This window comes from Oncorhynchus gorbuscha, linkage group LG09, assembly GCF_021184085.1.
Source record: "Oncorhynchus gorbuscha isolate QuinsamMale2020 ecotype Even-year linkage group LG09, OgorEven_v1.0, whole genome shotgun sequence".
Taxonomy (NCBI): domain Eukaryota; kingdom Metazoa; phylum Chordata; class Actinopteri; order Salmoniformes; family Salmonidae; genus Oncorhynchus; species Oncorhynchus gorbuscha.
In genome coordinates, this window is record NC_060181.1 from 44,951,934 (window position 1) to 44,965,419 (window position 13,486).

The 13,486-nt window shown below is 42.3% G+C and overlaps 1 protein-coding gene across 1 annotated transcript in view; it reads left to right on the forward strand.

Annotated features, from left to right (window-relative positions):
• The first annotated feature begins 636 nt into the window (after positions 1–636).
• The window catches only part of ubap2l (ubiquitin associated protein 2-like), a 50,533-nt gene continuing 37,683 nt past the window's right edge, over positions 637–13,486 (forward strand). The window contains 2 exon segments of the mRNA XM_046362551.1: positions 637–808; positions 11,532–11,663. Of these exon segments, the coding sequence (XP_046218507.1) occupies positions 11,574–11,663 (90 nt within the window). The 5' untranslated portion in view covers positions 637–808; positions 11,532–11,573.

The following is a 13,486-nucleotide window of genomic DNA, read 5'->3' on the forward strand; positions in this document are numbered from 1 at the left end:
GTCGTCTAAAAATGTTGCTGAACATTGATGTCTAGAAAATGAGTCAATAAGAAATTCGGACTTGTAAGCCTTGTAGGCATTCTGCAGTGACGTCTACAATTATTTGAATGAATTAGCACCTTGGAGAGTGCTGTCCTTTTCACCACCATGTATAGTAGGCTACTTTCCACTAGATTGTGTTTGACACTTTTTTTCTCAATGTGTTCCGGTACCTGAGCACTGATTAACACATGTAATGTCAACTCATCACATATTGTGAATTGGACAGTGGTCCCCAATAGGTTTACAAGATAATTACAATCTAGTCTTAATAGCATTCAGGGCGACTGGCATGCCAACAATGATTTTTTTAGATAAGATTGAGGTTACCTGGCACACTCCTTAGACACACCATCACTGTCACTGTAGTGCAGCTAATAGTGGTCCTGCTGAACAGCCAGTCAGCAGGACCACTATTATTCTGACAATCTAGGATAGGAAATCACTATAAATATTTGAAAGTTTGTTTATTTATTTGATATGCATTTTTTTTAGAGATGGGTGATCACGTGTCCGGGGGTTAGTTACATTGAAGCGCCCGGTCGACCACGTGACGGAGCTATTTGCGGTGTCAAAGTGGAAAAGACACAGGTAAATGCCGAGTCTCTCGCTTATTGTCTGCGCGAGTCGGTTCGGCATAGTTCCTCATATAAGTGTATTATTTTTGGGCTTTGAGGTTTCATTTCGTCGAAATCCGATTAGGAGGTCGACAGAGAGACCGCTTGGTCGGTTTTTATAGCAGAATATCTGACATTCATCTGGGTTTCTGGTCAGTATCGCTTGTTATTTATTTTCTTTATTTTGGGCCTACGGGCCTACCTAGAGCCTCGGTGTCGTGTTAATTTAAACAGACATCGGTGGCGTTTAACGGAGGCGCGTTTGCTGGTGCTGCATAGTGCAACTTGTAAAGTGATTGTGAGTTAGTTACCACGTTAATGTGCGGCCTATGCGTTTGTGGGCTCAGTAATATGCCTTACTAGTTTGCCAGTTAGGCTAAAAGTGATGATTTGCAACAATCTAGCTAGCTATCTTATCTTCGCCATGAGGTTGAGAAGAACGGAATCTCAACGACCAGGCTGGATGGATGTAACCTAAAAATTACATCTTTGCTCGTTAACATTTGGACAATAATGTTATGTTTATGAAGCAAATTATATGGCTAACGGCCATGCACGTTAGCTAGTTAGTGGTTGTGGTGAAATAATATTAATGGAGTTTATGTAACGTTGGGTAGCTTAGCTAGAGACGAATCGCTAGCTATCGTTAGCTAAATAAAACCATGTTGTGGATGTCAAATCCAGAGCGATGTGTGAATTGCATCGTTCGCTAGTGGACGCCATTACAATCTGCTAAATTGGTTCGCAAACAAGTTACCATAGTAGTTACAGTAACTTGTTAGCTAGCCTCAGCTACCATAGTAGCTATATTATCTTGTTAGCCTCCCAGCAAATGTGTGCCAAATAAATGTAATTTGCCAGATATCAATTAGCTAAAGTAGCTAACTAATGTTCGCGAACTCAAATTTCATTGGATCCTATTTGGATATACTAAACCTAACGTTAACTAGGTATATAATTTCAGTTGGACAATTAGCTAGCTAGGACCATTGTTTAACATTCGGTAACGTTAGCCTAGTTAACCATCTCTTTGGATAGGTCTTTACATCAGCCACAGTCAGAAACCCCGCCTATTTCTACAAAAACTCAAATTAAAATAGATACACAAGGCGAGGTATGGCTTAACATAACCACTAGCTACAAATTAAATGGCATTATGAACTGTATAACTGGCGACTGAGGTCAGCATGCATGCGCCTGGCCTGCCAAAAGGAGTCGCTGGAGCGCGATGGGGACAAGGACTTCCCAGCTGGCCAAACCCACCCCTACTTGGATGACGCCGGCTCATGGTTCTCCAGATCGCAGCCGGCTGCGGCACAGCCTGGGATCAAACCTGAGTCTGTAGTGACGCCTCTAGCAGTGCCTTACACGGAACCCAAACCGGCTGCACCATCGTGCATGAATTTATTTTGTCCCCCTACACCAAACGCAGGTTAAAATATCAAAACAAACTGAACCAATGACATTAATTTGGGGACATGTCGAAAAGCATTAAACATGTATGGCAATTTAGCTAGTTAGCTTGCACTTGCTAGCTAACGTTAATTTGTCGTATTTAGCTAGTTTGCTGTTGCTGGCAACATTTTCCTGGGATATAAACATTGAGTTGTTATTTTACCTGAAATGCACAAGGACCTCTACCCCAACAATTAATCAACACACAACGGCCAACCAAATCGTTTCTAGTCATCTCTCCTTTTTCATCTTTGAACTTATATGGTGATCGCATCTAAACTTTCATTGTATTACCAAAACAACCGGCAACAAAGTTAGTCTTTCAATCACCCATGTGGGTATAACCAATGAGGAGATGGCACGTGGGTACCTGCTTCTATAAACCAATGAGGAGATGGGAGAGGCAGGACTTACAGCGCGATCTGCATCAGAAATAGGAATGACTTATATTTTAGCCCTTGGCAACGCAGATGCTCGCGAGTGCAGTGGGTGCAATAATTGAATAACATGGATTTTTAAAATGATTTTGCGGCTCCCGCCACTTGGGAGGCGGGTGTGATCATTCTACAGTGGTCCCTGCCGCATACACTCAAACCGGTGTGATTAGAAGACTTATTTAGAATGTCCAGTTTCGATTGATGCAACGGCCAGCATTTGAGCTGGCCACTTTTTTTCACAAATTTTACAAACATTCCTTACGAATTTTTAGATAACTCGGCTGACAGAAACCACAATATGAATTAGCTAATAGCACTAATTATTTATAATTCATCACATTGCAAGTGAGCTTACCATTGATCAATATTGTTGAGTACTTTCTAGAAATCTTAATTAATGAGACTTTGGATGTTGTTTTTTTGTCACCCAAAGATAAGAGGAGACGAGATGAGTTTGGTCTGTTTGCAGTATGCATGTTTTTAGGGGGTGTGTCATCTACGATCATTCACTTCACTTCATTCCCTTCCAGGAGTTTACTCATAACAGCATTGGTCTGACAGACGTTTACGTGACATCCAGAATGCATAATGTCAACAAACATAATAATGTCAACAAACATGGCATAGCTGGAAAATAGCTTAGCATTAGCTCAAATAAGTATTTAACAAACATCATAGGTGTCCGTCACAATCTATGCAATAATCGGAATGCATTATTTGTCACCAGTACTTGAAAATGTGAATAAAACGGAAAAATACATAATGCTCCATACATGCGTACATACAGTGCCTATGGAAAGTATTCAGATTCCTTGACTTTTTCCACATTTTGTTACATTACAGCCTTGTTCTAAAATTGGTTATTTTTTCCCCCCTCAATCTACACATACTAATGACAAAGCAAAAAAAGGTTGGTAGCATCCTTAGCCAATTTATATCACATTTTGTATTCAGACCCTTGTTACTCTGTACATTGTTTAAGCACCTTTGGCAACGATTACAACCTCAAGTCTTCTTGGGTGTTACGATACAAGCTTGGAACACCTGTATTTGGGGAGTTTCTCCAATTCTTCTCCGCATATCTTCTCAAGCCCTGTCAGGTCGGATGGGGAGCGTCGCTGCACAGCTATTTTCAGGTCTATCCAGATGTTCGATTGGGTTCAAGTTCGGGCTCTGGCTGGACCACTCAATGCCATTGACTTGTCCCGAAGCCACTCCTGCGTTGTCTTGGCTGTATGCTTAGGGTTGTTGTCCTGTTGAAAGGTGAACCTTTGCCCCAGTTTGAGGTCTTGAGTGCTCTGGAACTGGTTTTCATCAAGGTTCTCTGTACTTGGCTCCTTTCATCTTTCCCTTGATCCTGACTAATCTCCCAGTCCTTGCTGCTGAAAAACATCCCCACAGCATGATTTGTCAATCTCACGTGTATACAAAAAAAGACTAAATGTACATTTCTATATATTTTCAATCTCAACATTTTAAAAATTAAATGTACCTACCGGCATCCCGCCTCACCCAATGTGATACAGATCTGCTATCTGCTACCTTTAGCACAGATACCAGCTGCTTTTAGCCTGGATAATACTTGCCAGCCTGCCTGCTCAGCGTGTTATCAACCCTGAGCATATCGGAATGTTTTTCTCCACTACAACACCGGATTTCTGCCCTACGCCCTGGATCATTACTCCAGATCATCACAGCTAGCTAGCTGCCACCGAGTGGCCCAGCCCTGAAGCTAGCCTTCAGCCAGGCCCATCTCCCGTCCTGCTCAGTGGACCCTATGATCACTCGGCTACACAGCAGATGCCCCCCGGACTCTTCACTAACACGACTAGAATCCACTACACCACCAGGTTTCTTGCTGTAAGCTTAGGACCTTTGCATTAGATCATCGCTGCTTCCGAGTGGCTATAGTGGCTAACGCCCTTGTCCCGAAGCTAGCACCAGTTAGCCGCGAGCCAGGTGCGTCTCACGGCTAGCAAACAATTACTCCAGCTACAATACCTCTTTTGCCAACTGGCCTAGACCCTTTGTCAATACGGAGCGCCGCCGTTCCATCACAACCGGTTTGCCGACGTTATTCCATCCACTGTGCCCTCAACCGGTCTTTGCCGTACGTCGGAGCAGACTCTTCTACTAGCCCCGGGCCAGCTAAGTTTAACATTTTTAACACAGTGTCTTCCGCTTGCTAGCGTAGTAACGACTACCTAGCGGCTTCCCCGTTTCATGTATTGCTGTTCACTGGACCCTATGATCACTTGGCTACATAGCTGATGCCTGCTGGACTGTTCATTAATCACGGTTCTCCATTGTGTTTCTGTCAGCCCCAGCTTCAAACTCAGGCCCTGTGTGTAGTTAACTGACCCTCTCTGCCCATTCATTTTTACCTGTTGCTGTCTTAGCTGATTGGCTGTTGTTGTCTTACCCATTGTCTTAGCTAGCTCTCCCAATCAACGCCTGTGATTGCTTTATGTCTCTGTCTAATGTCAATATGCCTTGTATACTGTTATTAAGGATAGTTATCATTGTTTCAACATGCCTCAGATGCCTCTTTTGTCCCACCTCCCACACATGCGGTGACCTCACCCAGCATAACTAGTGTGTCCAGAGATACAACCTCTTATCGTCACTCAATGCCTAGGTTTACCTCCACTGTACCCGCACCCTACTATACCCTTGTCTGTACATTATGCCCTGACTATCCTACCATGCCCAGAAATCTGCTCCCTTTATTCTGTCCCCAACCCATAAGACGACCAGTTTTGATGGTCTTTAGCTGTACCCTCATCATACTCCTCCTCGGCTGATGTGGTTAACCCAGGCGCTGTGTGATCCCAGGCGCTCTCATTTGTTGACCTCTGTAACCGTAAAAGCCTTGGTTTCATGCATGTTAACATCAGAAGCCTCTTCCCTAACTTTGTTACTCAGTACTTTAGCACACTCAGCCAACCGTGATGTCCTTGACATGTCTGAATCCTGGCTTGGGAAGGCCACCAAATATTCTGAGATTCCCATCCCCAACTAAAACATTAGCCGTCAAGATAGAACTACCAAAGCGGGAGGAGTTAGCCTGCAAAGTTCTGTCATACTTTCCAAGTCTATGCCCAAACAGTTCGAGCTTCTAATTAAAAAAATGTATCTCTCCAGAAATAAGTCTCTGCCTGTTATAGACCCAGCTCCCAGCTGTACCCTGGATACCATATGTGAATTGATTGCCCCCCATCTATCTTCAGAGAATGCACTGTTAGGTGACCTAAACTGGGATATGCTTAAAACCTCTTGAGGTTACCCCTTACTTTTTCGAACATTCTGTTAAAAATCGTGCAACATTTCAGTGTCCTGCTACTCATGCCAGGAATATACTATATGCATATGATTAGTATGTGTGGATAGAAAACACTGACGTTTCTAAAACTGGTTAAATCACGGCTGTGACTATAACAGAGCGTGTGTTTCATCGAAAAGCGCAAGAAACTGATCACCGAAAACTGGGGAAAATATCCATGCGCCACTTGCATGTATTGTCTATGGGAAACCAAATTACATGGGGCTGAGATTGCAATCCCTACAGCTTCCACACGATGTCGCCAGTCTTGTCAATTGCCTGGGCTTTGTTTCTTGGTCAAACGAGTAAGAGAGCCCATTCCTTCCGGTCTCCGACAGGATGTTTTGGAGGAGAAATTTCAGAACATGATTTGAAGACGTGGAGCTATTGAATACACATCGCCCCGTGATCAATTTGATAGATTATTAACGTTTACTAATACCTAAAGTTGCATTACAAAAGTATTTCGAAATGTTTTGTGAAAGTTTATCATCGACTTTTTTAATTTAAAAAAATGACGTTGCGTTTTAAGTGTTTTTTCCTGGATCACACACTTTTCATAGATCGATATTTAGGGTATATATGGACCGATTTAATCGGGAGGGAAAAAAACACCCAATAGTGATTATGGGACATCTATGAGTGCCAACAAAGAAGCTCGTCAAAGGTAATGAATGTTTTATATTTTCTGCGTTTTGTGTAGCGCCGGCTATGCTAATTATTTTATTTACGTCCCCTTCTGGTATTTCGGGGTGTTGCATGCTATCAGATAATAGCTTCTCATGCTTTCGCCGAAAAGCATTTTAAAAATCTGACTTGTTGGCTGGATTCACGAGTGTAGTTTTAATTCAGTATCCTGCATGTGTGTTTTAATGAACGTTTGAGTTTTAACGAGTGCTATTAGCATTTAGCGTAGCGCATTTGCATTTCCAGATGGCTAGATGGGGCGCCTGCGTGTCGGGTGGGCTTAAGAGGTTAACCAGTTATGGCTGCAACCCCGATGTGAAAATAGAGGGCGCCAAAATTCAAACCACATCTCATAATTACAATTCCTAAAATATACATGTGTCTTATATAATTTTACATCTATTTTCTTTGTTAATCCCACCAGTGTCCGATTTAGGCTTTTCAGCGAAAGCACGACAAACGGATTGTTAGGTCTCCACCAAACCATAATAAGCACAGCCATTTCCCAGCAAAATATAACCTTCATAAAAACCAGAAATAAAGATAATTCAAGGTTAGTGATAAAATTAATCTTTATCCGATGACACTCATAGGACTTCATGTTACACAATACATGCATGTTTTGTTTGATAAAGTTCATATTTATATATATATAAAATTGAGTTTACATTGGCTATTTAGATTCACTAGTTCCAAAAACATCAAGTGATTTTGCATAGCTACATCATTCAACAGAAATACTCATCATACATGTAGATGATATTATAGTTATACACATGGAATTCTAGATATACCTCTCCTTAATGCGACCGCTGTGTCAGGTTTCAAAAAAACTTTTCGGAAAGAAATGCATGCAATCTGAGACTGCGCTCAATTTAAAAACACCACAGCCGCAAAGATGGCGTCAACATAAACAAGAAATTACATGATAAATATTCCCTTACCTTTGATCTACATCAGGAATCACAGGTCCACAAATGTTTGTTTTGTTCGAAAATGTCTTATCTCCAAATACCTTCTGTTAGAGCGTTTGGTATACATATCCAAACGCTAATTCTGGTCAGCGTTATATTGGACAAACTTCAAAAAGTAATATTACCGGTCGAAGAAACATTTCAAACTATGTACAGAATCAATCATTAGGATGTTTTTAACATATCGCTTCAAAGTTCCAACCTGAGTATTCTTGTCTTTGTGAGCAATGGAACGCAAGTGACTACCATGAGGAAAAAGTGGGATCACAAAATGGCTGCTTGATGGACAGCTGATATATTCTGCTCTCATTCACTCCCACAACAACATAGAAGCCTCATTATAATATATATTGATGGTTGACATCTAGTGGAACCCATAGGCAGTGCAACATCATTCATATCTCAGGGGGATTTCATTGAGGATTCTGGTGAATACATACAAGCTCAGATTTCTGACTTCCTGTTTGGTTTCAACTGTGGATTTTGCTTGCCAATATAAGTTCTGTTATACTCAGACATCATTCAAACAGTTTTAGAAACTTCAGTGTTTCCTATCCAATACTAATAATAATATGCGAATATTAGCAACTATGACTGAGGAGCAGGTCGTTTGATATGGGCACCTTTTCATCCAAGCTACTCAATACTGCCGCTGCAGCCATAAGTTAACACCCCCGGCAGTCCTACAATCTAAGCTTGATGCCCTCAATCTCACATAAATTATCAAGGAACCCACCAGTTACAACCCTAAATCTGTAAACATGGGCACCGCCATAGATATTATCCTGACCAACTTGCCCTGCAAATACACCTCTGCTGTTTTCAATCTGGATCTCAGCGATCATTGCCTGCATCAGCTAAGGGTCCGTGGTCAAATGACCACACCTCATCACTGTCAAACGCTCCCTAAAACAATTCTGCGAGCAGGCCTTTGTAATCGAGTTGGCCCGGGTATGCTGGAAGAATATTGACCATCCCGTCAGTAGAGGATGCCTGGTCGTTCATTAAAAGTAATTTCTTCAATCTTATAAGCATGCCCCTTTCAAAAATGTAGAACTAAGAACAGATATAGCCCTTGGTTCACTCCAGACCTGACTGCCCTCGACCAGCACAAAAACATCCTGTGGCGGACTACACTAGCATCGAATAGTCCCTGAGATGTGCCACTTTTCAGGGATGTCAGGAACCAATACACAGTCAGTTAGGAAAGCAAAGCCTAGCTTTTTCATAGAAACTCCAAAAAGTTCTGGCACACTAAAGTCCATGGAGAATAAGAGCACCTCCTCCTAGCTCCCCACTGCACTGGGGCTAGGAAAGACTGTCACCATAGATAAAACCACAATAATCGAGAATTTCAAGAAGCTTTTCTCTACCTCTGGTCATGCTTTCCTCCTGGCTACCCCGGCCAACCGCTCCGCACCCACCGCAGCTACTTGCCCAAGCCTCCCCAGCTTCACCCAAATCGAGATAGCTGATGTTATGAAAGAGCTGCAAAACCTGGACCTGTATAAATCAGCTGGGCTAGACAATCTGGACCCTCTCTTTTTAAAATTATCCACTTCAATTGTTGCAACTCCTATTACCAGTCTGTTCAACCTCTCTTTCGTATTGTCCGAGATCCCTAATGATTGGAAAGCTGTCACGGACATCTCCCTCTTCAAAGGGGGAGACACTAGACCCAAACTGTTATAGACTTATTATAGACTTATATTCAGCCTACCCTGCCTTTCTAGTCTTCGAAAGCCAAGTTAACAAACAGATCACTGACCATTTCGAATCCCACCATACCTTCTCTGCTGTGCAGTCCGGTTTCTGTGCTGGTCACGGGTCCACCTCAGCCATGCTCAAGGTACTAAACGATATAACCGTCATCGATAAAAGACCGTACGGTGCAGCCTTCTTCAACGACCTGGCCAAGGTTTTTGACTCTGTCAATCACCACATTCTTATCGGTAGACTCAACAGTCTTGGTTTCTCACTGGTTCACAAACTACTTCTCAGAGTTCAGTATGTCAAATCGGAGGGCCTGTTGTCCGGGCCTCTGGCAGTCTCTACGAGGGTACCACAGGGTTTAATTGTTGGGCCGACTCTTTTCTCTGTATATATCAACGATGTCGCTCTTGCTGTGGGTGATTCCCTGATCCACCCCTACGCAGATGACACCATTCTGTATACATCTGGCCCTTCTTTGGACACTGTGTTAACCAACCTCCAAACGAGCTTCAATGCCATACAACACTCCTTCCGTGGTCTCCAACTGCTTTTAAACGCCAGTAAAAAACTAAATGCATGCTCTTCAACCCATTGCTACCCGCTCCCACCCACCATCACTACTCTGGACGGTTCTGACTTAGAATATGTGGACAACTACAAATACCTAGGTGTCTGGTTAGACTGAACTCTCCCTCCAGACTCATATTAAGCATCTCCAAAATTAAATTGAGAATCAGCTTCCTATTTTGCAACAGCCTCCTTCACTCACGCTACCAAACATACCCTCGTAAAACTGACCATCCTAACCATCCTCGACTTCGGCGTTGTTATTTACAAAATAGCCTCCAACACTACTCAGCAAATTGGATGCAGTCGATCACAGTGCCATCCGTTTTGTCATCAAATCCCCATATACCACCCACCACTGCAACCTGTATGCTCACGTCAGCTGGCCCTCACTACATATTCGTCGCCAGACCCACTGGCTCCAGGTCATTTAAGTCTTTGCTAGGTATAGCTCCGCCTTGTCTCAGCTCACTGGTCATAACGCTCACCCTTGGCATGCGCTCCAGCAGGTATCTCACTGGTCATCCCCAAAGCCAACGCCTCCTTTGGCTGCCTTTCCTTCCATTTCTCTGCTGCCAATGACTGGAACAAATAGCAGAAATCGCTGAAGTTGGAGACTTGTATCACCCTCACTAACTTTAAGCATCAGCTATCTGAGCAGCTTACAGATCGCTGCAGCTGTACACAGCCCATCTGTAAATAGCCCATCCAGCTACCTACCTCATCCCCATTGTATTTATATACTTTTTTGCTCTCTTGCACACCAGTAGTTCTACTTGCACATCTATCACTCATTGCTAATTTGCTAAATTATAATTACTTTGCTACTATGGCCTATTTATTGCCTTAATACTTATGTACATTTTTTTATATTTATATTGGTTTTTTATACATTTGCAAACTTTTCTTAAACCTGTTTTCACTTTGTCATTATGGAGTATTGTGTAGATGAGAATTAAAAATAATAATTTTACAATAAGGCTGTAATGTAACAATGTGGAGGAAGGGGTCTGAATACTTTTGAAATGCACTGTATGCGTGTGTGTATACAGGGGCAATTTGTAAAAGAGACCTTAGTCTTTAAAGTAATTGACGCAGGAGGGCAAAAATGCATCTGATGCACTTAGCTGTTCTACGAGTGGTCTGAGGCAGGCGTTTTAGATCACAATTTAAGTGCAATGTTAATAATTGTGGTTTTGGGAAACCAGTATATTTAACAATACTCCTAAGAATTTTTTTATGATGAACTTAAGCTCCTAGCATCCGGGCCCTTGGCCTTTATGATATCACTATCTATGCTCTATTCCCAGTTCTGGGGTTAAACGCCATGTTTGGGGGGGGGGGGGGTACTGTTTTTCTAGGTAGTACATTTGCTCCCTAACATCATGTGAAAGATACGCATTAACAATTGCTATTGAAAATCAAAATGGTTATTTCTAGATTGTTACCAGGCCACACTCATTTATAGATTAATTAAGCCACTGATTCTCAGGAACTGCAAAACTGCCATAAGCAGTCTTACCAACTAGTTTTTTGAATTAACCCTGGTCGTACTTTACAATATTCATTCTGTAATTAGTGAATAATTTGCACATAAATCCGTGGTGATGTTCCCAAACCCTACCGTACTAATTTGTTTCACCTAACCACCAAAAATGGATGGTTTTAGTGTCTGTTGGTTTTTCCAAATGGTAACCTCTCTCCCAACTCTCTTTCTCAGGTGTTATTCCTTTGTAAATACTGTTATTTGTATATACTGTAAATGATGACGTCTGTGGGCGGAAACCGAGCCTGCGGCAGTTGGGAGCAGCAGACGCAGACAGGCCAGACACAGCACAAGCAGAGACCTCAGGTTGGTACCTCGCCCTCGACCCTTCTGCCCACACTGGATGTCATGCACTTAGTTACAACACACACAGACCCAACAGCTGATTCTTTGTTTCCAGGGCCTAAAATTAACTTTTTGGTCCACCAGCCACTGTGGCAAGTAGATGGCGAAATCTACCAGCCACTCCAATTGTATTTATTTTACCAGCCAAAATATTTATTTGATATATTTATTTATGTTTGTTTTTACAAAAAAGCATGCTTAATTTTTCTAAAACAAAAACTATTTTAGTAGGAAGTAATGTGATGTATTCCTCAATTTATTTGTTACCCAAGTGGCTTGACTAATATATCTGATGAGAACATTTTTATCTGCCACTTTAAGGGCGGGAGTTTACCATGGTAACAGTGCCACTCAAGTTGTCAAGTGGTGGTGTGAGATTTTGGATCTGACTAGTAGTAGACACTATCTCTTCACTATCAGTTGAAGCAGCAGATTCAAACTAATAATAAAAATCAACTGACCGTGTCAACAAAACAATGTAAATACTAGAGATGACTATTTAGTCGATTGGTCGACTGAATAAATTAATTGGGACTGCTTAACTATTATTTTCATGGTGCGCCTGTCTCAGTGGACTAATTCATTGCGGAGGCCACGGGGATGGCACAGTCATCACTTGAAGGCATGTCATAGTAAAATTGTATATGGTTATATATTATGTAAAAAAAAAAAAAAGTCGCTACACTAATAAATGTAATATTATTTTATAACAAATGAGCCTTCTCCTGCGTTGGATTGGCGCCTTTCCTCATGTTGCTACACTATTTACAAAAGTATGTGGACACCCATTCAAAATTTGGATTCTTTGTTTAAGCCGTACCTGTTGCTGCCAGGTGTATAAAATCAAGCACACAGCCATACAATCCTCATAGACAACATGGAAGAACTGACTTTCAATGTGGTACTGTCATATTACGTATCTTTCCAACAAGTGAGTTCATCAAATGTATGCCCTGCTAGAGCCCCACTCAACTAAGTGCTGTTATTTTGAAGTGGAAACGTCAGGAGCAACAAGGCTCAGCCGTAGCATGGTAGGCTGCCACACAAGCTTACATAACTATGAGTGCTTAAGCATGTAGCTCGTAAAAAATAATTGATTCTTGGTTGCAACACACGCTACTAAGTTCCAAACTGCCTCTGGAAGCAACGTTGGCACGATAACTGTTCGTCGGGAGCTTCATGAAGTGGGTTTTCATGAGCAGCCGCACTCATGCCTAAAATCACCATGCGCAATGCCAAGCTTGCCGCCATTGGTCTCTGGATCAGTGGAAACGTGTTCTCTGGAGTGATGAATCATGCTTCACCCTCTGGCTGTCTGACGGATGAATCAGAGTTTGGTGGATGCCCAACTGGATAGTGTCAACTGTAACGTTTGGTGAAGGAGGAATAATGTTTTGGGGCTTTTTCATGGTTTGGGCCCAGTGAAGGGAAATATTAATGCTAAAGCAAACAATGACATTCTAGACAATTCTGTGCAGTTTGGGGAAGGCCCTTTCCTGTTTCAGCATGACATTGCCTCTGTGCACAAAGCGAGGTCCATACAGAAATGGTTTGTCGAGATTGGTGTAGAACTTGACTGGCCTGCACAGATACATAACCTCAACCTCATCGAACACCTTTTGGGATGAATTGGAATGCCGAATGAGCCATGACTAATCGCCCAACATCAGTGCCTCACCTCACTAATGCTCTTGTGGCTGAATGGAAGCAAGTCCCCGCAGCAATGATCCAACATTTATTGGAACGCCTTCCCAGAAGAGTACAGGCTGTTATAGCAGCATAGG